The following is a 27,788-nucleotide window of genomic DNA, read 5'->3' as shown; positions in this document are numbered from 1 at the left end:
TAACGTATAATTATATTATGTTTATAACAACCATTAATTATTAATGGATAGGCCTATGATAGGTACATTCATAAATTTTCAATTAACTGTATTACTGAACGAAAATTGTCGTTTTATAAAGCTTTATTATGTTTAGCAGTATCAAACACCATAACATGATAACAATTTGGAGAACAGTCAACCTTCTTCTTATTGTCCGCCATTATTTACAATGCACAAAACAAACCAGTGTCTCCAACAGAGTGTACGGAAAGTCGCCAAGAAGTAGTTGTAAAGTCGCTAGATTTCTCATTATCAACTAAGAAAGATTAAATTTTGTCACTAATGGGGTGCTAAATAGGTCGCTAAATCCCTATTTAAGCAATATAAAAGTTAAAAGAAATTGTTGTTGAAAAAGAGTCGCTAGATTGGCAAAACTGAACAAACCTGTACAACATGGTCCGCGCATCACATACTTCACCTGTTTATGTGATGTTGCCAAGTCCTTTTCACGTGAACTTAGATTGCATTTGAACCAAGGTAATTTGATCGCAGAAAAGTTTTATACAATAGAAGAAGTGTTTGAACTCGGTTCACTTTTCGATCTTCGATCAAAGTTGATCTTTAGTCAGGGAGTTTTATACAATTGGGCCTAAAAGTTTAAAAACTCAGTTCCAGTCTCCCTTAGCTCGAAAACAGTGAAATTATGAAAGTGTTCAACTTGGGGGTGAACTTGGTTTCACTTGCAAAACACTAAACGTATTTTAAAATGTAATGACAGATTATTATTAGTTAATTAGTAGGCCTACTTAAAATTACGCTTTCATACATTTCAAGCTCTTTACACCCAAAAATATACTGGTGTTCATGTCAGCTAGGAGGGATCTCGATTCATGCACTAGACTACAATTTAGTTGGAGTTCCATGCTCAGAAGTATATGGCATTGTGGCACATGAAATGAAATGGTTTGTGCAGAACCTCACAGAATTGAGATGCCATCTTGTCGCATCTCATACAAAGCACAACTTCAGTGTAGACTTTGTGTAGATTGTTGAGGTGATGGGGACTGTCGTAGTTGCAGGAACAAATGATTGTATGGAACTGCTACCAGCCGTCGCATTCAAAGTTAGACTCGGCTTGTAAAGCAAACAAAAGTGAGACTAACGTTTTATGAAGACTGCAGATTCAGAATCTCTGACAGAACTTCTACCAATTAATGTACGAAAGGAAATTAAATACCGTACCTACACAATGACATTACACAGAATGCAAATATATGGTGACATAGAAAGAAAGGGAGGCAGGGATGGTTGTATTGTATTGTTCGCTTTAACGATGTCTAGTAATTTAAAACAAGTACATCTGTGTACCTTGAAATAAAGGTATTTGGGATTATTTTGCTCGCAGCTTTCTCATGCGCAATAAGGAAGAGATGGTATAAATATTATAAATAGTGCTGTTGATCGATCAAAATATTTAATCCAGTTTTGATCGAGTTGAAAAAAAGTTTTAATATACTGTACTGCACAATTATTGTTATATCTAACTTGTGTTCGGTATTAAATGTTGTATATAAGTATATATTGTATCGTTATATTACAAAACAACTATTTTAGTTACTTACTAACATATTTATTATGAGGATTATAATTTATTGTGTCAATTTCTCCGCGAATTTTTGAGACAAACATAAATAACAAAAAGTAATGAAGACTCACCAAGTTAATCTGCTTCATCCATGATTTTAAACATGTGAGTGCATCGACATGCTCCGAATTAAGTGCCGCTCTACGTTTAGTAACAATGTTTTCTGCATCACTAAACACGTAAAAACTTTTTTTTTTGTCAATCACTTCTCCACGATCATTCAATTTAAATCCAAACATTTCACCAAAATATTACCCGGCATTTGCCTTTTCGGTGGGGGAAACCTCGGAAAACCCCAACCAGGTAATCAAATCAAAGGGGGTAATCAAATCGAAGGGGTTGATGCCAAGGACTCGCCATAGACCATCCAGCTTCAGTCCCACGGCTGGGGAAAACCTCCGAAGAAACCAAAGTCCAAAGGGGGATCCAACCCAAGCCCGAACGCAGCTCCGGATCAGCAGCCCAGCGAGTCTGCCGACTGAGCTACATCGATGGCTCTACTAAAAGTATACAATACATAGCCAATCAGATTATTAAATTTACAAACGCAAACGATCATTCATAAGTTGAGCTATATTATAATACAAAACAATTTAATTAAATTTAAGGCATAAACAGTTCAACCAGTTGTGATATACAGAAATTGATAATACATATCATGCAAACTACTTCAAATTACAAACACAAACAATTTATCAGTAGAGCTATATAGATTACTATTCAATTTAAAGCATATACAATTCATCGGCCAAAACTATACAAATATATACAATACAAAGTAGCATACTTTCATTAAGCTATACAAATTTGTGCAATTAATATCAAGTAGATTAATTCAATTTATAATCATAAACAATTCATCAGTTGAGCTATACATATTACCATTCAATTTACAGTAGGTCTATATACAATTCATCAGTAGAGCTACACAGACTAGTAATCATTTTAAGAACATATACAATTCCTCAGCCAAACTATACAAACATATACAATCAAATTAGTTCAATTTACAAACTTATTTTCGTTAGGCTATACAATTCATATGAAGTAGATTAATTCAATTTATAAGCTTAAACAATTCATCAGTTGACCTATACAGTATACTATTCAATTTACAGTACATACAATTCATCAGTTATGCTAAACAAAAAATACAATACATAGTAAACAGATTAAGTTAATATAAAAACATATTTTAGTTGAGCTATATAAAATTGTACATGTCATTTAAGTAGAATAATTCAATTCACAACCATAAACAATTCATCAATTGTGTAGAAGGTATGAGTATGTAGAAATATGGTTAATTCTGTACAGAAACTGCAAGCATCTGCAAAAGTACAGCGGTCGAAACAGAAGACTGGCCCCTATTGTAATCCGAATTACCAGATTTTAGAAAAAGAAGATAGTTACGCTCTCACTTGCACACAGTGTAGACATGGCTATTTTATATGGAATGAGGGGGACGAATCCCAGAAAAGTATGTATTTCATATGCTAGGAAGATGAACTGACAACAAGGTGGAATTTTCTTGGAAAACCATAAAACTTAATAAGGGTTTCGCATTGTGTTTCAACTTTCAATAGAGGTAGACTAGGTCACTGTCCTCATATCTCCATCTCTTTCTGAAGTATTTGTGCAAAGATTTTCCCTACACTACCTGGTTTACAATTAGAAAATAACAGTACTATTGTGCTTTTAACTAAGCTATTTCCGAGACATAAATATTGTCGGAATTTTTAGTATGAGTTTGTATTAACAAAATAATAATTAATATCAGTTACAACCGATTAATTTTAATCGACTCGTTTATTCGATTAAATATTTTGATCGATTAATCTTACAACAGAAATTGATCGATTAATCGATTAGATTAATTATAAATGAAATTTTCATGAAAATACAGTTTTCAGCATTCTTTATATTATGAAGTCCCGGTTTCTTAGGTTCGAACCTATTCTGTTGGTATCTCATTACTCTCGAATTTTATTTTCGGAGATAGAAAATGGGACACTGTGTTCGGTTGTGGAAATGTTATTTCACCACACTATATTATATATTATATATCAACTATCTTTGTAACAAATTACATGGATTATATATTATTTTGTTCAGATACGAAATTTTTTTATTTATTTTTATTTTATTTTTAAGTAGGTTATTTTACGACGCTGTATCAACATCTCAGGTTATTTAGCGTCTGAATGGGATGAAGGTAATAATACCGGTGAAATGAGTCCGGGGTCTAGTACCGAAAGTTACCCAGCATATTGGGTTGAGGGAAAACCCCAGAAAAAACCTCAACCAGGTAACTTCTCCCGACCGGGATTCGAACCCGGGCCACCTGGTCAGACACGCTAACCGTTACTCCACAGGTGTGGACTTATTATATGTTAATTTATGCATGTAACTTTATTATGTATCGAATTCTCCTCTGAGCACGAGATCTCTCTCTTTTAGGGGAATACTAGAATTTTATACTACTAGGTTCAAAAAGTTCCCGGAATTTTACTACCATTTTTCGTATTAATATATAACAAGGGATATTATACATTTGTTTTGTTGGTAACATTCATGATGTCATTTCCTTAAAGTTTGCTGATAATGGCAATTATTGGTTTTGAGTTGTAGGCAATTGTTTATCATAGTGTTTTGTTTGTTCGTCGCATTTTGTAATTATGTCCACAGAGCAAAGTACAAACATCAAGTTCTGTGTTTTGCTGGGGACATGATCAGTATGGCTGATGAAGATGGTGATTTCTTAAACAAAATGAAACTGGTGCTACTTGTACGACCCAGTCCCTAAACGACAGTCATCTGAGTGGAAATCGAAAACATCTCCTCGGAAGCAAAAATTTCCTAGGGACACTTCCAAAGGCAAAGTTATTTTAAATGTTATGTTTTATTTAACGACGCTCGCAACTGCAGAGGTTATATCATCATCGCCGGATGTGCCGGAATTTTGTCCCGCAGGAGTTCTTTCACATGCCAGTAAATCTACTGACATGAGCCTGTCGCATTTAAGCACACTTAAAGCAAAGTTATGTTGGAAGTTTTCTTCGACTCTCAGGGTCTCATGCACCATGAGTTCATTCCAGAAGGTCGTACTGTAACGAAAGAATTGTACGTAGAAACCCTCCGTCGCCTCTGGGACGCAGTGAGAAGGAAACGTCCAGAAAAGTGGGTAGAAAACAACTGGTTCCTTATGCATGACAATGCACCTGCTCATCGCGCAATTATTGTAAAGAATTTTCTTGCCAGGCACAACATAACTGCTTTGGATCACCCACCATACTCTCCTGATCTCTCACCACCTGATTACTTTCTGTTTCCCCGTCTGAAAAGTCATCTGAAAGGACGGAGATTCAATGCTGAAGAGGTTATCGCAAACGCGACGAGAGCACTAAGACGGGTTTCACAAAATGGCTTCCAGGCCTGCTTCCAGGAACTCTACACGCGTTGGCAAAAGTGTGTTGTTGCGGAAGGCAACTATTTTGAAGGGAATGCTGTAGAATACTGTTTAAGGTACGTTGTTTCTATGATGCTAGCAAATTCCGGGAACTTTTTGAACCTAGTATGTATATATATATATATATATATATATATATATATATATATATATATATATATATATATATATATTTATAATTTCTTTGTATTGTATTTTTCTGGCAATAAACGTATAAACAATTAGAAAACTTTAGAGCGCCATTATAAAACACACAATATTAGTATATAGATTTCGCGGAATCGGATCGTGAAATACTTTCTGATGATCTTCGTTATGATGAACTTGGGATAGAAGTAAGTTTATCTGATCTTACTGTATATCCTGAATGTGTTATGCATTATTAGGTACATTTCTTCTACAGACGTGGACAAATTATTAGCAAAATTGGAGATTTTTACATATATTTTTAGAAAGTATGATTCTTCAATTTAGACTACAGTTGACATCTTTGCGTATTTCCAAATTATTAGCAAAATCGAAGATTTGTATGTATATTTTTACAAAATTACACTCTTCAATTTAGACTACAATTGATATTTTTGCATATTTACAAATTATTAGCAAAAGTGAAGATTTTTTTGTATATTTTTACAAAATTCGACTCTTCAATTTGGACTACAGGTGACATTTTGGATAGTTCCAAATTATTAGCAAAACTGGAGATATTTTATTATATATTTTTACAAAATTTGACCCTTCACTTTAGACTGCAGTTGACATTTTTGCATATTTACAAATTATTAGCAAAATTGAAGTTTTCAATTTAGAATAGCCTACATTTGACATTTTGCATATTTCTATCTACACAACGCAGAGCTGCACGCATTGTATCCTTCACCTGACATAATTAGGAACATTAAATCCAGACGTTTGAGATGGGCAGGGCATGTAGCACGTATGGGCGAATCCAGAAATGCATATAGAGTGTTAGTTGGGAGGCCAGAGGGGAAAAGACCTTTGGGAAGGCCGAGACGTAGATGGGAAGATAATATTAAAATGGATTTGAGGGAGGTGGGATATGATGGTAGAGATTGGATTAATCTTGCTCAGGATAGGGACCAATGGCGGGCTTATGTGAGGGCGGCAATGAACCTCCATGTTCCTTAAAAGTCAGTAAGTAAGACTAAATGACAAAAGCTTCTCAACCGAATAATAACAGGCATTTCCCATATTTATTCTGCGTTTAATTTCCTCCGGAGATAATAAAATAATAATAATAATAATAATAATAATAATAATAATAATAATAATAAACAAATAAGTGTGTCGCTCTATCGTGGGCGTTCAGTAAAGTGTGTCGTTAGTAAAAAAAGGTTGGGAATCACTGGCTTCACCCATCCTCACTGCTGAGTACTTTCGCATGCCTGAAATATGTACGCCGCCGTTTCAATATTGCACATTACATGCACGCAGTGCCAGGAGTATGTCCATAACTCATTTAGGGAGCGATTCTGGAATTTCAAAGGATATTCTAGACTCCAGTGAGAACAATACATGTTCAACTGCTGTGTAACTACATTGTTCACAATCACGTGTGACGTGAAGGCAGCTAATTCAGTAGGCCTACTGTTGGGATCAATTCCGAACCTGATGGTATTAAGTTCCAACGTCTGAGTCGTCTCCGAGCTTTCCATTCGCTCGCACTAATACCCCACATATGTTACAGTCGGTTTAGACTTTACGAGTTTCAACTGTTACTCTAATCCTAAGCCGATTTCTTAAGCCTAAAAAATGAGAAGTCAGTTACCGCAGACTGAAATTTTGCACCTTCTATCCGATCGAAGCCTTCTCGGGTAACCCCTGAGTTTCTTTGAAACATTTCACGACTTCTTGAACAATTGTTTGATAGCATAAACATACAACGTTTTCAGGACTTAAATTAATATTCTAAAATGAATCAGTGATAAAAAATTAGCTGTTGCAAAAGTTTTATTTGTTTACTGAAAGGAAATAAAAAACTAAAAAAAAAAAGAACAGCAAAATAAATTAAAAATATGTGATCCACTGACGCACATATGCCCCTTGTAATTCAGAAAATATACTCCAAATTTGGAATAAATCCATTATTGAGAAAGAAAATGGAAGGAAAAAGGAAATCGAAATTCACTTACATCTTACTGAATCCCTCCCCCTAAAAAAACACTTTTTAAATATCTATTTAATATCTATTTATTTATTCTGGCGAAGTTTAGGCCATCAGGCCTTCTCTTCCACTTAGTCAGAAACAAAAGAAGCTAATACAATTTTACAGACTAATATTTAAAGAACTCTAATAAAAATTTATATAGTTATACGAGCACAAGTCGAGTAAAATAATGCGAGCATACTAAATAATAATTACAAATTAATATTGTATTGTATTTATTAACATTCCGTGGTATTCACACATGCTTACAGCTAGAATATGGAACAAGTCAAAAAACTTTATACTATTATAAAATCTTAATTTTTAGTCACAGTCTAGGTGAAATATATGTAGACGAGATTTACAATATAGTCTACTAATACAACACAAAGTTTTAGTATCAATTTCATGAAGTGTTATTGAATATCATGAATTCACCTACAGAATAGAAGGCGTGAGAAATTAGGCACTTCTTTAATTTGGCCCTAAATAATTTTATGTTTTGACTTTCATTTTTTATATCGATAGGGAGGCTATTAAAAATGTTTACTGCCATATAACTCACTCCTTTTTGATAGCACGATAGACTTGCCGATGGAGTATGAAAGTCATTTTTTTTGACGTGTATTTATGCTATGAACTGTTGAATTAGTTACAAAGTTTTCACGATTACATACGAGGAAGATTATTAATGAAAAGATATACTGACAAGCCATGGGCATTATTTGTAGTTTTTTGAAAATAGCCCTACACGATTCCCTAGATTTGGCACCTACTATTATTCTAATTACTCTTTTTTTGTAATAGAAATATACTGTTACTATCTGTGGAATTTCCCCAGAATATTATTCCAAAACTCATTACCGAGTGGAAGTATGCAATGTATATTGTTTTTAAGGTATTGATATTTACTATCTTTTGCATAGATCTAATAGCAAAACAAACTGAATTTAGTTTGGAGGTAATTTCTTTAATATGATTTTTCCAATTTAACACATTATCGATTTTTAAGCCAAGAAATTTGGTTGTTGTTGTTTCTAATAGGGATCTATTGTTAATTATTGCGCTAGAAATTTGCTACGTTGAATTTGGACAGGATTTAAATTGAATTATGTTAGTTTTGTTACAATTTAATACTTATTGTAACAAAACTAACATAATTCAATTTAAGGCTAGAAGTTACACTCAATGAATATGCAAGCTGTAAGTGAACCAATATTACAAATTACAAGAATAACAAATTCAAATGTAAATTATAACTATACAACACTGAGGAAAATTACATATATACACATATACACACAAAGGGGAATTAAACCTGAATACTGGTCACGTGTTTAATCAATTCACTTTTAAATTGGAATATCGTTCGACAGTTCCTGAGGGAGCTGGGTAGGTAGTTCCAGAAACGAATTGCTGATACTGTGAAAGAGGAAGAATAGTGAGCTGTTTTATGGCAAGGCATAGATAATAAAGGGTCATTTTTAGAGCGAGTACCCAGGCTGTGATAAGAGGATAAGAAATTAAAACGCACCGAGAGATAGTAAGGCGAAGAAGTATTGATGATGCGATAAAGGAAAATAGTGAATGGATATATCTTCTGTCCTGTAATCTTACCCATTGGAGCGTTTCAAGGGAAGGTGTAATGTGGTCGTATTTGCGGATGTTGCAAATGAAATGTATGCAGGCATTATGAACGCGCTGCAATCTTTGGGCTAAGTTAGAATTTAAATCTGTTAGTAGAATGTCGCAATAGTCAAAATGTGGCAGCACCAATGTTTGTATGAGAATTCTTTTTATACGTATTAGCGCATTCAAATTTACACTTAAAATGCAAATCGCTACCTCTGATTGAGGTTCTGGCTAATAATCTAAGTAGGCAGTACATCTCACTTGACAGTACAGACGTGGACAAATTATTAGCAAAATTGAAGATTTTTATTATACATTTTTACAAAATGTGATTCTTCAATTTAGACTACACTTGACATTTTTGCGTATTTCGAAATTATTAGCAAAATTGAAGATTTGTACTGTATATTTTTAGAAAATTTAACTCTTCAATTTGGACTACATTTGATATTTTTGCATATTTGCAAATTATTAGCAAAACTGAAGGTTTTTATTATATTTTTTACAAAATTCGATTCTTCAATTTTGAATACAGTTGACATTTTGGATATTTTTTTCAAATTATTAGCAAAACTGAAGGTTTTTATTATATTTTTTACAAAATTCGATTCTTCAATTTGGAATACAGTTGACATTTTGGATATTTTTTTCAAATTATTAGCAAAACTGAAGGTTTTTATTATATTTTTTACAAAATTCGATTCTTCAATTTGGAATACAGTTGACATTTTGGATATTTTTTTCAAATTATTAGCAAAACTGAAGGTTTTTATTATATTTTTTACAAAATTCGATTCTTCAATTTTGAATACAGTTGACATTTCGGATATTTTTTTCAAATTATTAGCAAAACTGAAGGTTTTTATTATATTTTTTACAAAATTCGATTCTTCAATTTGGAATACAGTTGACATTTTGGATATTTTTTTCAAATTATTAGCAAAACTGAAGGTTTTTATTATATTTTTTACAAAATTCGATTCTTCAATTTGGAATACAGTTGACATTTTGGATATTTTTTTCAAATTATTAGCAAAACTGAAGGTTTTTATTATATTTTTTACAAAATTCGATTCTTCAATTTGGAATACAGTTGACATTTTGGATATTTTTTTCAAATTATTAGCAAAACTGAAGGTTTTTATTATATTTTTTACAAAATTTGACTCTTCAATTTGGAATACAGTTGACATTTTGGATATTTTTTTCAAATTATTAGCAAAACTGAAGGTTTTTATTATATTTTTTACAAAATTTGACTCTTCAATTTGGAATACAGTTGACATTTTGGATATTTTTTTCAAATTATTAGCAAAACTGAAGGTTTTTATTATATTTTTTACAAAATTTGACTCTTCAATTTGGAATACAGTTGACATTTTGGATATTTTTTTCAAATTATTAGCAAAACTGAAGGTTTTTATTATATTTTTTACAAAATTCGATTCTTCAATTTGGAATACAGTTGACATTTTGGATATTTTTTTCAAATTATTAGCAAAACTGAAGGTTTTTATTATATTTTTTACAAAATTCGATTCTTCAATTTGGAATACAGTTGACATTTTGGATATTTTTTTTCAAATTATTAGCAAAACTGAAGGTTTTTATTATATTTTTTACAAAATTCGATTCTTCAATTTGGAATACAGTTGACATTTTGGATATTTTTTTTCAAATTATTAGCAAAACTGAAGGTTTTTATTATATTTTTTACAAAATTCGATTCTTCAATTTGGAATACAGTTGACATTTCGGATATTTTTTTCAAATTATTAGCAAACCTGAAGGTTTTTATTATATTTTTTACAAAATTTGACTCTTCAATTTGGAATACAGTTGACATTTTGGATATTTTTTTCAAATTATTAGCAAAACTGAAGGTTTTTATTATATTTTTTACAAAATTTGACTCTTCAATTTGGAATACAGTTGACATTTTGGATATTTTTTTCAAATTATTAGCAAAACTGAAGGTTTTTATTATATTTTTTACAAAATTCGATTCTTCAATTTGGAATACAGTTGACATTATGGATATTTTTTTCAAATTATTAGCAAAACTGAAGGTTTTTATTATATTTTTTACAAAATTCGATTCTTCAATTTGGAATACAGTTGACATTTTGGATATTTTTTTTCAAATTATTAGCAAAACTGAAGGTTTTTATTATATTTTTTACAAAATTCGATTCTTCAATTTGGAATACAGTTGACATTTTGGATATTTTTTTCAAATTATTAGCAAAACTGAAGGTTTTTATTATATTTTTTACAAAATTTGACTCTTCAATTTGGAATACAGTTGACGTTTTGGATATTTTTTTTCAAATTATTAGCAAAACTGAAGGTTTTTATTATATTTTTTACAAAATTTGACTCTTCAATTTGGAATACAGTTGACATTTTGGATATTTTTTTCAAATTATTAGCAAAACTGAAGGTTTTTATTATATTTTTTACAAAATTCGATTCTTCAATTTGGAATACAGTTGACATTTTGGATATTTTTTTCAAATTATTAGCAAAACTGAAGGTTTTTATTATATTTTTTACAAAATTCGATTCTTCAATTTGGAATACAGTTGACATTTTGGATATTTTTTTCAAATTATTAGCAAAACTGAAGGTTTTTATTATATTTTTTACAAAATTTGACTCTTCAATTTGGAATACAGTTGACATTTTGGATATTTTTTTCAAATTATTAGCAAAACTGAAGGTTTTTATTATATTTTTTACAAAATTTGACTCTTCAATTTGGAATACAGTTGACATTTTGGATATTTTTTTCAAATTATTAGCAAAACTGAAGGTTTTTATTATATTTTTTACAAAATTCGATTCTTCAATTTTGAATACAGTTGACATTTTGGATATTTTTTTCAAATTATTAGCAAAACTGAAGGTTTTTATTATATTTTTTACAAAATTCGATTCTTCAATTTGGAATACAGTTGACATTTTGGATATTTTTTTCAAATTATTAGCAAAACTGAAGGTTTTTATTATATTTTTTACAAAATTTGACTCTTCAATTTGGAATACAGTTGACATTTTGGATATTTTTTTCAAATTATTAGCAAAACTGAAGGTTTTTATTATATTTTTTACAAAATTTGACTCTTCAATTTAGACTGTGGTTGACATTTTTGCTAATTTACAAATTATTAACAAAATTGAAGATTTTTATTATGTATTTACAAAATTTAACTCTTCAATTTAAACTACAATTGACATTTTTCCATATTTCTGTCTACTGGAATGATAGAAATATGCAAAATTGTCAATTGTAGTCTAAATTGAATAGTCAAATTTTTTTAAACAGATTATCGTAAAAATAGTGAATTTTGTTAATAATTTGTCCACGTCTGTATGTGTCAGAGGAAGAACAATTGAAGCGTTGGGCCGAATAACGGTCTATGTTACAATCTGCTAACTGTGCAGGAGGATCAAAAATGTTACATCGTAATTCCTATCATAAATTTACTATCGGTCGGGCAACATAGGCCGTTATTCCATCAATATGTTTTATACACTTAGCGAAGTATATGATTGTATGTTATTGAAAGTCATATTACACATCATAGAAGTTTGTAACATTTTTAACTCCACAGAAATGCTGCTGGGGAATATAGACAATAAACAGTTTTATACAATCAGAATATTATGAAATGTACAAAATCAATAAAATGTAAAATTATGAACAAAATGATTATGGTATTTATTTTTAAATGCTTTATATTAATATGAATTAACGCCATGTAATTTATTAAAGTTACACTCAATGTCATATTATGAATAAATATACAATATTGATCAAATAATAACACTATTATTAGAAAATAACTGCAGTATTGAGATGTAGGGACACCATTAAATTAGTGAAATAAAACAAATGAATAAATGAATGAGTATAAATCATATGTAGGGGTTATACAAGAACATATAACTTACATATGTTGTACAATGTAATTTAAAAAGTCGTGAAACTACAATCTAATTATTTCTGGTAGTCTACATAGGGGATACTCGGCTAATTCCGCAATATTAAGAAGTAAATCTATCATACTTTTATCAAAATGTTTATTGGAAAATATCAAGGTATGTAGACATGGACGAAACCTTTCATTACCAAATGAGATAAAGAGACCTATTAAAATGCAAATATATTTAGTTGTACATACATCACAGTTGAAAAGGAACAACTCGGGTAATTCCGCAACAGTGCGGATAAATCCGCAATAGGATTTGGCTAATTCCGCAGTAGTAAATAATTATGAAAGTGACATAAAAGGAACAATTTATATGTAAAAATGCTCGCTTTCTTCACAGCTGTGTAGCACTTTCGATGTTTCACTATATTGCCGACAGAGGTGTCGACCAATATCCTTGATTTTTTTCTATAGCACTGCACAGGACATGCCTTCTGTTGACAGCCTCTCAAAACTTACGTTCACGCTATTGTAGAGCCGCAGAAAAATCATATATGCACTACTGCGGAATTATCCGTACTGCGGAATTATCCGTAATGCGGAATTAGCCGAGTTTACCCTACAAGAAAGTGAAGGGACCAATTTAATTCTGGATGATTTGTCGCTGGACAGATTTATTGTGAAATGAGTTGTCGAAGGACAAATTTATAACTTGGGACGAGTTGTAGAATAAATATCTGGGACAGATTCTCCGGACAGGGATGGTGATAATGATGATGATGATGAGGAGGAGGAGGAGGAGGAGAAGGAAGAGGAAGAAATAAGTGTCAAAGAAAATGTGAATAACATGAATATTGAAGCAAAACCACAAATAAGAAACAACAAGATAATAACTGTGTCTGTGCTGACGTGTGCAAGTGAAAATTATACTTTAAATCGAGCACATAGAAGGAAAGTCGAGATGAGATTTTTGTGTTAACTAACGTAGACAGTTCTTCATCAAAAATTTCAGATACACGAATATGACTCAATATTTCCAGGTTAACACAGATGTTAAAAACGAAATCTCGTAGCCTACATGCGATTTAGTGTTGTTTCATTTAGTTTTAATACTTTTGTTGTACTAGCTTAGGGGTTTATAGTTTTATTTTAAGATTACCATCAGGTAGAACCGCAGAATTATACAAATTATACAGAGGTATTAATTTTCTTGAAGTTGTCAACCACCTGAAGTAGTATACTAACTCATGAAATACATGCTAGGTTCAAAAAGTTCCCGGAATTTGCTAGTATCATAGAAACAACGTACCTTAAACACTATTCTACAGCATTCCCTTCAAAATAGTTGCCTTCTGCAACAACACAATTTTTGCCAACGCGAGTAGAGTTCCTGGAAGCAAGCCTGGAAGCCATTTTGTGAAACCCGTCTTAGTGCTCTCGTCGCGTTTGCGATAACCTCTTCAGCATTGAATCTCCGTCCTTTCAGATGACTTTTCAGACGGGGAAACAGAAAGTAATCAGGTGGTGAGAGATCAGGAGAGTATGGTGGGTGATCCAAAGCAGTTATGTTGTGCCTGGCAAGAAAATTCTTTACAATAATTGCGCGATGAGCAGGTGAATTGTCACGCATAAGGAACCAGTTGTCTTCTACCCACTTTTCTGGCCGTTTCCTTCTCATTGCGTCCCGGAGGTGACGGAGGATTTCTACGTACAATTCTTTCGTTACAGTACGACCTTCTGGAATGAACTCATGGTGGATGAGACCCTGAGAGTCGAAGAAAACTTCCAACATAACTTTGCATTTGGATGTGTCCCTAGGAAATTTTTGCTTCCGAGGAGATGTTTTCGATTTCCACTCAGATGACTGTCGTTTAGGGACTGGGTCGTACAAGTAGCACCAAGTTTCATCACCAGCAATAATTTTATTTAAGAAATCACCATCTTCATCAGCCATACTGATCATGTCCCCAGCAAGAGTCATTCTTGTTTCTTTCTGTTCTGCCGACAACATTTTCGAAACTAACTTCTGAGACACGTAATGCATGTTGAGATGCTTGTGAAGAACATTGTGTACACTTCCGACTGATATTCCGACCTCTCCTGCTATCTCTTTTATGGTTTTATTTTACGTCGGTCGTCCCTCACAACATTACGCACACGCTGAGCGATTGCTTCATTTGTTGCAGTTGTTGGTCGGCCGCTGCGTACGTCATCTTTGATGCTGTCGCGGCCACCAGAAGAGCGTTTATGCCAGGCATACACTTGAGTTTTTTTCATTGCTGCTTCGCCATATGCTTCTTCAAACAATCTTAATGTCTCTGCAGGAGTTTTGTGTAACAAAACACAGAACTTGATGTTTGTACGTTGCTCTGTGGACATAATTACAAAATGCGACGAACGAACAAAACACTATGATAAACAATTGCCCACAACTCAAAACTAACAATCGCCATTATCAACAAACTTTAAGGAAATGACATCATGAATGTTACCAACAAAACAAATGTATAATATCCCTTGTTATATATTAATACGAAAAATGGTAGTAAAATTCCGGGAACTTTTTGAACCCAGTAGTAGAAGAAAAATACGAAAGAAAGGAAACTATCCAATATTTAGTTTAAAATTTTAAATACGTGCCGAGTTACAAAATTAAAGTAATCGATTGAACTAGGCTACTGTCGAATAATAAAATGAGAAGATTACTATGTAATACTTTGTAGTTGTCTCGGTTTCTGACAATGTTTGCTTATTTTCTGAAGAGAAACAATAGCCTAGTATCGCGTTGTGATTATACATGGCCAGTGTTTATGACGCATTCACAGGCTGAGTTGACTCAGGAAAGCAGATAAAGTGAACTTGTCATGTCCTGTCAGCCGGCTATCGAGTTGCACAATACCTTTATCTGGATAAGAAAATTTGTTGACTGGTAGAGTCTGAACATCTTTCCTATGCCCAGAATAGGTCACGTTTGATAAACCTTGTAACATTGATTGAAAATAAGGTCTGTGTAGGGAAAGATGGTATTTTACATCAAAATATAAACATTAAGAAAAGGATCAATTGAAGATCATTGCAGGAGTGGTCAGTTTTCAGCTTACAAGCAAACTTTCTCATGGGGACAGATAAGAAAGTTTTTTTTTCTTCCACCATGTTAACAATGCCAAAACTAATTCTTAAACAAATTTTGGCCACTCGAACGCAACTACGAGGGCTGTAAAAAAGATAAGTTCCCCTGAGGCCGTTTACAGAAAGAAAACAACAAAACATGGAAAGATTTATTGGAACAGATACAGCAATTGTCGAGATATTTTTCAACATATTTCCCGCCGGAATTGAGACATTTGTCATACCTTGAGATCAATTTTCCTGTGTCGTAGAAGTCAGCCGCCTGGGATCGGAGTCAGTGTGTGACAGCTTCTCTGTTGAACCCATGGTATGACAATGTCTCAATTCCGGTGGAGAATATCTTGAAAAATAACTCAACAGTTGTTGTATCTCTTCCAATACATTTTTGTGAAATTGTGTTTTCTTTCTTTCATGGAAACTTATTTTTACGGCTCTCGTAATTGCATTCGAGTGGCCAAAATGGCCAAAATTTGTACAAACACTTTTTTGACATTAACATTTATTTATTTATTTATGGTGGGAGAAAAAAATAACTTTTTTATCTGCCCCCATCAGAATGTTTCCTTCGAGATACAGTAAATGATGTTTTTTCTACATTACGTATACACTGGCACACTCACTGTTTTCCCTATAAGATCTGTATAAAGGACAAGTTTAAGAAAATAAATGTGTATTCCTTAACATAATGTAGAACTAAAAATCTTTCACAGAAATCACAACAATAACACAAAATAATTCATATTGAATCTTTCGTACACTACTTTTAACACTTGAATATAAATAATTGATTAAATGGCGATCTTACTCGTGTTAATTATGTAAGCATGTGCGGCTTACAGCTGTTTCGGTGCTACTTCACACCATCCTCAGAGCCTTCTGTGTCTCGGCGTCATCTCAACTTCGCTGCCTGGTGTGTGGGTGCGTTCGTGTGATGAAGAGTTGTGTCAAATAGTGTGTGTGTTCTGAAATTGATCTGTGTGTTGAGTATTTGATTAGGGTGTGTTTTAATGTGTCTGTATATGCGAGAAACGTTGTTTACAACATACCTGTGGTGCTGGGAAGAGTTTCACCACACAGGCGTGTACAAGCTCACATGCAATAGTTGCGACAGTTTCTGCATTGGACAGACAGGCAGATCATTCCAAACTCGATACAAAGAACACATTAAAACAATAACCAGAGGACACAATACATCTACATATGCCGAACACATAACTAATGCTAACCACACATACAGTAACATAAATACAGACATGGAAATCCTACACATCATCATCATCCTTCACGAATTAGGCCTCTGTAGACCTGTTTCGGCCCCATCTAGCAGTCTTCTTAAAGGTCTTCCTGGTCGACGATGTCCTCTAGGTTTATATTGCATCATAATTTTTGGGATTCTTGAATTTTCCATTCTTCTTATATGATCTAGCCAATCGAATTTGTATCTGCTCATTTTTTCTTCTACTGACTCTACTTCTAATTGTTATAAAATTTCTTCATTCCTTTTTCGGTCTAAAAGAGTATATCCTGCTGTCCTCCTGAAAAATTTCATTTCCGTTGCTTTGATTCTGTTCATGTCTTTTTTTCTTTAATGTCCAAATCTCGCTTCCGTATAAAAGGGAGGGTAATGCTAGTGTATTATATTGTGAATTTTATTAGTAACAACAATGTAATTTATTCGCCACAACAATAATTCCTTTCTACAATTCGCCTTAAACGCTCTCGTCAACAATTGGATTTTCACTTAACACAGTATTCGTTATAGCACTCCACCGACGACAATGACAATTTACTTGGACTAGTACGAACAACAATGAACTGTTAATCTTAACTAATGTTTACAAAGCACTATTTACAAATCAGAACTATCAGTTCTCAGTTCACAGTTCTTCTAGCTCAGTCACTCGAGTTCACAGTATCTCGAACCACAGACCTCCAGAGACAGTTCACTGTACTCGAACTCAGCTCCCTCCAACTGCGGTCCACTGCACTCGAACTCAGGCCTTCGGATGCTGACGCAGATGCGGACGCACATCGAGTCGAACTCCGGTACACAAGACTGGCTTGCTTGCTCTGGCTTTCTCACTGACTGGCTGACTAATCAACTGAAAACTACTGTCGTTCCTTCGCGTCCTTAATTTATAACCACAGCGACGTAGCCTCGAAAGTTCCACGCGTCTCTAGAGATGGCACTCCAGAAAAATCCAGAGCCCTCTCCTCTCTACCAGCACCAGATGCGCGCGCACTCTCTCTCCACTCTCTCGCCGCGTTGGCCCTTTCCCCTCTCCGCCGCGCGCCATCCCAAAGTGCTCCGCGCGATCTTCTCTCTTGCGGGACGCTGGTCGTGAGTTCGAATCTCACGTCGCTGTCACAATATATTTTTATTCTTGTAGATTTTTGTACTAATTTAGCTTTTAATGTATTGTTTATTATTCCTAGAATTTGTGTAAATTTGGTAATTTTCTTGTTCACATCTTTTTCATTTTGATAAGATATTTCACAACCCAGATAATTGAAATTTTGCACTTGTTCGAACATACAACCCAAAAACCAAAAGCTCAACACACTAGAACAATATGAAATGTACAGGCACACTAAAACACACCCTAATCAAATACTCAACACACAGATCAATTTCAGAACACACACACTATTTGACACAACTCTTAATCACACGAACGCACCCACACAACAGGCAGCGAAGTTGAGATGACGCCGAGACACAGAAGGCTCTGAGGATGGTGTGAAGTAGCATCGAAGCAGCTGTAAGCCACACATGCTTACATAATTACATGAGTAAGATCGCCATTTAATCAATTATTTACAAAATAATTATTTACAAAATTCAAAAAAAGTATTGGCACATTATACTAATGCACATAATAGGTCTCTGTAATGTATTTTCAGTATCCTGTATGCAAGCCTTTAGCACGGTTGACAGCTTCCAGACGTCTCGGCATTGAATGAACCAAACAGTGGCGAAGCTACATTCATGCAATTGGGTATTCTAAAATTATATATATATATATATATATATATATATATAGATAAACTCCAGTCGGGGTGTTTTTTGCTCTGCAAAGATGTCAATGATGCGTTCTTTGAAGATGTCGTCCCTAGAAAGACTGTTTAACAAACCCTTCTCAATAGCCAGAGTACTCAAATTGCTCAGTCTAGAATCAGACATGGAGTTCCTTAAAAATGTCTTAACTCTCTTCAATGCACTCATACTTCGTTCACTCGACGCAGCAGATACAGGGAAGGCGAGAATCAGTCTTATGAGCAGCACTGTTTCTTGATAAATTTTTTCTAGGCCATTGTTCAAAAAATATTTCAGCAAAAAACCTGCAGGGAAATGCTTTGTTTGGTCAGAATAAACGTTTGTGATCCATGTTTTTAAACTCACAAACATGCACTGGAATACCGCTCTCACTTCACCACCGCGTCGTTATTTAAAGACGCTGCTGCTAACCAATACAGTCATGCTCATGCGTCGAAATGTTTCATTAGGAAAAGTTCGTTTTCACGTAGTATTCTTCACCAACCGTTAAATATATTTTCAATTTCACATTCGTTTTAGTAGTTAATCTAATTCGAATTCTATACTATAAGTGTATTCGTAGTACCGAAATACCGAACCCACAGGTGACTATTTGAATAAAAACGTAAGTGGATAATGGATGATACATGATAATAATGAACACATCTGCACTTTACGGAAACAGACCGACGAAAAATGAATACTGCCCTATTATTTCTCACACACTGACAGACTGCAGCGTTGCCAACCGTGGCCGATTTCGGTAAACGTAGCTTTTAGCTATATAGTCCAATGGCAAAATGTAGCCGAATGAGATTCGATCGAATGACTATTTGTGAATACTCTCAATTTTATGTGTAAACACGTTCTTCTATCAAATTTTATTTTCTTACACTCTAATAGCCATAAGAAGTTTCTCGCTTCCGCAAAAAATTACGAAAACATAACAGAAATTTTAAGGTAGGACTGAATTCCGGACACAGTGACCATTATTTACGGCAAGGAAAGCTTTGGTATTTTCAGTTTTCTTTTCCTGTTATGTGAATAGCGCCCATTGTTTAACCATCAATTCCTGGATTCGTGAATTCGCCGACACCTGACAGTGTCTTTATTGGGAGTCGCCTATGCAACAAAAATGAACTGGCCCTAAATTAATGAATGGCATTTCCAACACATCCGCCTTCCAACATTGTAACTATAGCGTAGATCGTGGATTCTGTTTATTACTCTCTGAATGTGTGTGGCTTCATTTTGGTATTTGTAGCTGAATTTCGGGACGTTTGTAACAGAAGCAGACTCTGAGATTGGTGCTGCTGAGTCTAGGCTCTTCACAGAGCTGTCTAGCATTAGTGACGTATGCAAGCACTCCGCTTGGCGCATGCGCATATGCTTTCTCTAGCTGCTGCCGTGAGCCTGGTTTGAAGCAGTATCAGCGAGTAGCCACACTGTAGTTACGTGCTAGTTCCGCGCCGAGGAGCTGGCGTCAATCCTTCCGTAACTAGACCCAAAACTAGAGATTTCATTTACCTATACCAATGAAAACAGGAAAATATAAATGCGCTTATTTCTTCAAAATCCAATGGGTAATCTAAGGCTCGCAGATTACCCCTCAGCTTCGCCCCTGGAACCAAAGGGGTCGTTTCAGAGGAAATTTCAGATCACAGAAGTGTTGCGGGAGTTCGAGTATTTAGTCTAATGGATGATGTTTCAAAAGAGAGATTATTAAGATTTAATTTGTGATGTGAACAACTTTCCTCTAATCCATAAGTCGAGAATTGAGAATTACCTTGAATTCTAATGAATAGGTATGACATAAGCGTGGGATGTGACCTCCACCTTGCGAGAACGTTGTTTACAACATACCTGTGGTGCTGGGAAGAGTTTTAAAGCTGCGTTAGATATTTAGGTAATTTTAATATTGAACTTAATGTAGGCAAAACAGGAGGATGAAATATTCAAAATGAGAAGTCAGAACCTGTTAAGAATACTGTATTGCTAATAATTTTGTTTACGGAGTGTGTTAAGTAACAGTATTAATCCTAATATTATAGACTACTACACTTAAAAATACCATATAAAGAGAAAATAAAGGCATTTCAAAGAGATAGAAAAACAGAGAGAGAGAGAGAGAGAGAGAGAGAGAGATGAGGTGAGGTGGGATTTATTTATTTATTTACTTATTTAATTTACTTATTTTATTTATTTATTTACTTTATTTAACTAAGTTTATTTATTTATTTTATTTATTAATGTTAATTAATTAGTTAATTTGTTTATTTAATTTATGTATTTATTTTAAGTAATTAATTGATTTATTTTATTTATATATTTATTTCATTTATTTATTTTATTTATTTATTTATTTATTTTGTTTATTTATTTATTTAATTTACTTATTTATTCTATTTATTTATTAATTTAATTAATTTTTATTTATTTTATTCATTTATTTAATTTATTTTATTTTATTAATTTATTTATTTATTTTATTTATTTAAGGGGTTAGGTACAGCTTACACCAGTAAAGTTTTGGAAATATTCAACATTTTTTTTCCTACATTACTGTATCTTGTACAATAATGAAAATTAGTATGTATAAAACAATGTCCTTCCGCTATATGAAAAAAATATTTTTATGATTTAAAGCAAATTATTATTTTTTTTTTCAAAATTCAAAATGATAGCAGTTCACTGTGCAGTGATGAAGCGTTTCCCTCATAACTCATAAACTTGTTATCTTTTTCGTGTTCTCTCTATTTTATTTTATTGCTGAAACTCATGTTTACAATATCATGCTCTTTCAACTACATCCCTTAATAAATATTTTTTTTTATTTTGTGTTAAAATAAAAAAGTGATATTTGACTATTTTTTAAAATGAATTTATTTTTATCAGACAATCTATCAAAGTTAGAGTAGTGATCTTGCATCATATTGTAGATATGACATGCATAAATACACACAAAAAATTTCATAACAGAATGTTGGATAGTTTTTGAGTTGTGTGGGAAACGCTTCATCACTGCACAGTGAACTGAATTTTGAAAAAAAAAAAAAAAAAAAAAAAAAAAAAAAATGTAAATATTTTTTTTAAATCGAAAAAATATATTTTTTTTTCATATAGCAGGAGGACAGTGTTTTAAACATACTAATTTTCATTATTGTACAAGATACAGTAATGGAGGAAAAAAAGTTTAATATTTCCAAAATTTTACTCCTTTGAGCTGTACCTAACCCTTTAAACTTAGAAAAGATACTGGTATAGTAGAAACCTTGAACAGATTCTTAGGGTCATTCATAGTTTTCTGCCCAAGGGCAGGTCTTTCACTGCAAACCCAGCATTTTTCAATCTTTCCTGTTTTCCGCCTTCATCTTAGTCTTCGCATATGATCCTAGATCATATATACCCAGATTGTTCGGCCTTCTAGGCTTTGACGGTAACAACTTTTGTCAGATTTACTATGCTGCCATCTAGTTGTTATATAAGGAGTCACGTTATAACTCCCATTTGAATTGCATTAGCGACTGTACTGCCATCTCGTGTTCGTTTAGGGCGGACGGGTGGCGATCCTGGCGGTTGTTCTCTTCAAAGTGCTACCGATTTTAACATAGGAATGAGCAATCTGTTATATATGAGGCGTTCAGAAGTCAACATGATTAACTCCTATTCCAAAGATTTTGAGATATTCAAGGTTGAAGTTAAATACACATAATTAATCCTGTGATGTACTCAAGAAGAATTTTGCATTCTGTGGGCTTTTTACTGAACTATGGAGTTAATCACATTGACCACTGAAAATATGGGCAATTTAATACATTGCCAACTTAGAAACTCTGAAATAACCAAAAGTGGAGTTAATTATGTTGACTTCTGAACGTCTCATATGTGATCTACCAAACGTAAGTGCAAGTTCGAACCAATAAATTACTGAGATTTGCGATAAATTAGTTTAGGAAATTGTATATATTATGTCTAACTACTTTTATATATAGATCAGTTTTTAAATTATTAAGTTTGTACTTTTGTGATAAATCTATCTATGTATATATGTGATCTGGGATACGATTCATATATTTTAATGTTGTTTATCATCTGATATCTTCTTCTTCCCCGAAATTTTCTGCCGTTAATATTATTAATTCAAATATAGGGAGCGTTTTTTCAGCATTTTTTTTTAATTCTCTTCGGATGGGAGTTTTATTTTGAAATTTAATTTTTGTCTTTAATTTTCAGGGTATCATCACTCTGATCACAAGTCGTCTAGCAACAGGGCAGCGGGCATACCAACATCTATATGCCATGAGGCTACACCATCCACCTACCGGGGAGGTGTACTGGTTGCACCAGGACACAACTATGTATCAGGTACGAATACATGAGTATACAGGATGTCTCGGGGGAATATAATATACTTCAGGATAATGTAGCCTAACGGTTGGGGAGAAATACTGGAACGTCTTGCGGTTCCGTGTGCTATACTTGACGTGTTACTCCAGATATTTTGCTCACGGCAGCATCTGAGCACCGCAACGCCAGGGCAACACATGTAACTGAATACACTTTTAATTTAATTTAATTCGTGTATTCACGTAGTGAATATGCAGACATGCTTTTTGTTTATAGATTTTGTGGTGGCAATGCATTGCCTGCTGTTGAGGAATATAGACGACGTTTTCCCAATCGAAGGGTTCCATCTAGCTGTGTTTTCCCGTTATTACCCGACGTTATCCGAAACTGACAAGCTACCAAGTGTTTCCTTGAAGTTGGGAAGAGAACTGGTACCGGTACCTGATATGAATGTTACAATTCATGGAATCTATAATAAGGGTAACCTTAATAACTTGTCTTGTGTAACTATTTTATTTTCTTACTGAGTTTGAACTTAATTATGAAATAAACTTATTGGAACAACAAAATATGAAGCATTTTCAATAATGTATCATATTACAATGTTCTAAAACGTAGAAATACGTCTATAATGCATCTCTTCGTTTAAAAGTTCGTTCATCAATAACATCCCAACAGTTACATTTCGATGTATATTAAGCCAAACTACATTATCCTGAAGTATTTTACATTCCTTCTGAGACATTCTGTATAATATTTTAAATGATAATGGTACAATATTGTGTTTTATATCCATAGGGAGGCTATTAAAAATTTACTGCCATATAACGCACTCCTTTTTGATAGCAGGATAGACTTGCCGATGGAGTATGAAAGTTATTTTTTACGAGTATTTATACTATGAACTGTTGAACTTTTTTTCAAAATTTTTTCAAATTCAAATTCAAATTTATTCACAATTTACATTTGAAAAGATACATATGTATATATACCTACCCGAAATGAGTATATGCTCGTGCTCGGGTACAGTCCAGTAGTCTACATAAATTTTAAAGAGATCAATAATAATGTTGATGATAGAAATAATAGTAACAATAACAATAATAATAATAATAATAATAATAATAATAATAATAATAATAATAATAATAATAATAATAATAATAATAGAATATCCGTGACGGAGATGATACAAAGATAGTAATACAAATTAATTCATTAATAATAATAATAATAATAATAATAATAATAATAATAATAATAATAAAACAAAATATTTACAATAATAAAATAAATACTAACACGGATAAAATAAAATATAAAACCACTAGCGAGAGTTAACACAAACTGTTCATTATTACCAGGATAAATACAAATAATACCGAAATATATTAATCAAGTTTCAGTTATAGATCTCCCCTTTTGTGCAAGAGGTATCATATCGAAATATCGAATTAGTTACAAAGTTTTCACGATTACATAAGAGGAAGTTTATTAATGAAAAAAAACCAACTGACAAACCATCATGGGCATTATTTGTAGTTTTTTAAAAATCATCCTACACGATTATCTAGATTTGGCACTTACTATTATTCTAATTACTCTTTTTTGTAATAGGAATATACTATTAGTATATGTAGAAATTTCCCAGAATATTATTCCTAAACTCATTACCGAGTGAAGTATACAAAGTGTTTTGTTTTCAAGGTATTTATATTTACTATCTCTTGCATAGATCTAGTAGCAAAACATGCTGAATTTATGCAAATCTGGGTTTCAGGTAGTAGCTCCCTGTGAAGCAGGCTTGAATAATTTCAAGGAAAAATTGTTCTGTGGCCGGGTATCGATCCCGGGACCCTTCGCTTAGCGCACGAATGCTCTACCGACTGAGCTACCCCAGGAACTATACACGACACTGTTACAATTCTTCCCTTTATATCCACACAACTCAAATGAGCCAGAACCCAACTTTGAGTGCACACAAATCTGTGTGACTTAAATTGTGGCGCCTTGTCAGCTCATTTGAGTTGTGTGGATATAAAGGGAAGAATTGTAACAGTGTCGTGTATAGTTCCTGGGGTAGCTCAGTCGGTAGAGCATTCACAGTACGTTAACAGAAAGCCACAATTTAAGTTACACAGATTTGTGTGCACTCAAAGTTGGGTTTCTGACGTCTTGTCAGCCCATTTGAGTTGTGTGGATATAAAGGGAAGAATTATGACGGTGTCGTGTATAGTTCCTGGGATAGCTCAGTCAGTATAGCATTCGTGCGCTAAGGGAAGAGTCCCGGGATCGATACCCGGCCCAGGAACAATTTTTCCCTTGAAATTATTCATGTTGAATTTAGTTTGGGGGCAATTTCTTTAATATAATTTTTCTAATTTAACATATTATAAATTTCTAAGCTAAGAAATTTGGTTGTTGTTGTTTTTTTTCTATTAGGGACCTGTTGTTAATTATTCGGCTTGAAATTTGCTAGGTTGACTTTAAATTAAATTGGGTTGTGTTAGTTTTGTTACAATGTAATACTAATTTATTGGCTGAGAACAATTACATATTTTGTAGTAATAAGTGACGTAATATTGTGTAAATAAATACGGAATTACGACTTAATCATCTACAGTATTATCCAAAATCAATAAAAATTTCAAAGAACGAAACTTCTATCAAAGCTGAAGTTCTTCAAGACATAACCTTTCTGAACTTGAGGTTGAATTATCACACGGCACAAACCCTCTTTTTGTAATGCATTCTCATTATATCTATCAGTCTTTCCCCAAGCTGATTGTAAGTTTTATACAATGCATAACATTACCCTGTTTTGTAAACAATAGCAGAGAGTTTAATATATTGTGCTTCCTCGTTTTATACTTGCGCTTTCATGCGATAGAATGTAGTCGTAAAGTAAACAAACAATGGCTCACAGTTGTGTTATTCATAATACCTGCATAAATGAATGTGCTGTCTTGAACTTCATATTACATCAGAAGGCTGATAATAGAGAACAACCATGCAGAGAACTAACTGGCTTTCGGTTCAGTTTTAATGTTTAACGTTGGAGAAGTTCAGTCTGTGTAACTGAAGAATAATTTCAGCTTCTATTATAGGCCTACTCTTCAGAGACCTCCTCTGTCGGACTATGCTGATTTACGATTACAAATAGATGGGCTATTTCCTTTCTTGTAAAATAAATTGCGAAAACATGATCCCGAATAACAGTGGATAAATGTTGCGAACTGTGCAAAGTGGCACGGAATGAAACTCCACAGAGACCCTGGAACCGCCATTCTTTTATTTTAAAATGAACCTAAACTAAATTTCATAATTTAGAACTTCATACAGTGAAATCACGGTCTAGTATATACAGTCATGAAGCTTGAGTTTTGAGGGTGCTAGGAACAATTGACTGTGCCGGTACTATTTCGCATTGCCTGTAATGAGACGATATTAGCGATCCTAGTGGTTAGCAACTATCTATGAATGCATATTTATTACTTATTGAGCTTCGTGACTATATATATTAGACTGTGGTGAAATGTTGATATTCATTCATTCATCGTTTTATGCCCAAGAGCGAGTCTTTCGCTGCAAACCCAGCATTCTCCAATTTTCCCTATTTTCATCCTTCCTCTTTGTCTCCGCATACGTTCCATATATTTTAAGTTGTCTATCATTTGATATCTTCTTCTATACGAACTTTTCCTTCCAGTTCATACTTCAGTACGCAGTTTCAGCATTATTCTTTCTCCACCCACTCTTTCTAGCACAGCTTCATTTCTTATTCTATTTCACACACTTCATACTTCTCCATATCCACATTTAAAATGCTTCCAGTCGTTTCTCTTCACTTCGTCGTAATGTTCATGTTTCTGTCCCCACACAATGTCACACACCACACGAAGCACTTCACTAGTCTCTTCCGTAGTTATTTTTCCAGAGACCCGCAGAAGATGCTCATTTTTTCTATTAAAAGCTTCCTTTGCCATTGCTATCCTCCTTTTGATTTCCTGGCAGCAGCTCATGTTACTGCTTATAGTACATTCCAAGTATTTGAAGCTGTCCACTTGTACTGTCTCATTTCGAATTTGCACGTTTACCTTCTTTATTTTTCTCCCGATAAGCATGGTCTTCGTCTTGTTTGCATTTTTCTTCATCCCATAAAATGATTATACATGTACCTAATAATGATGATGATGATGATGATGATAATAATAATAATAATAATAATAATAATAATAATAAGAATAATATACTCCTACATCACAACCTACAACACACGTATGGACACAAAATCAGGAAGTAGGCCTACATGAAATTAGCCACAGAAATCAAGGAGATGTGGAAGGTCACCCGATTCACCGTACATCCACAGTCTAGTATATACAGTCACGAAGCTCAATACGTAGTAAATATGCATCCATAGATAGTTGCTCACCACTAGGATC

The 27,788-nt window shown here is 33.4% G+C and overlaps 1 protein-coding gene across 14 annotated transcripts in view; it reads left to right on the top strand.

The window, feature by feature from the left end:
* Fak (protein tyrosine kinase 2 Fak) overlaps window positions 1–27,788 on the top strand; it is a 768,667-nt gene that overhangs the window by 649,850 nt on the left and 91,029 nt on the right. For all 14 annotated transcript variants that reach the window (XM_069820032.1, XM_069820033.1, XM_069820037.1 and 11 more), the window contains one exon: window positions 23,230–23,361. In XM_069820032.1, coding sequence (XP_069676133.1) covers window positions 23,230–23,361 — 132 coding nt within the window. The remainder of the gene's footprint in view (window positions 1–23,229; window positions 23,362–27,788) is intronic.

Source organism: Periplaneta americana, chromosome 3, assembly GCF_040183065.1.
Source record: "Periplaneta americana isolate PAMFEO1 chromosome 3, P.americana_PAMFEO1_priV1, whole genome shotgun sequence".
NCBI classification, from domain to species: domain Eukaryota; kingdom Metazoa; phylum Arthropoda; class Insecta; order Blattodea; family Blattidae; genus Periplaneta; species Periplaneta americana.
The sequence above is the reverse complement of the archived record's forward strand: the minus strand, read 5'-3'. Positions and strand labels throughout refer to the sequence as shown.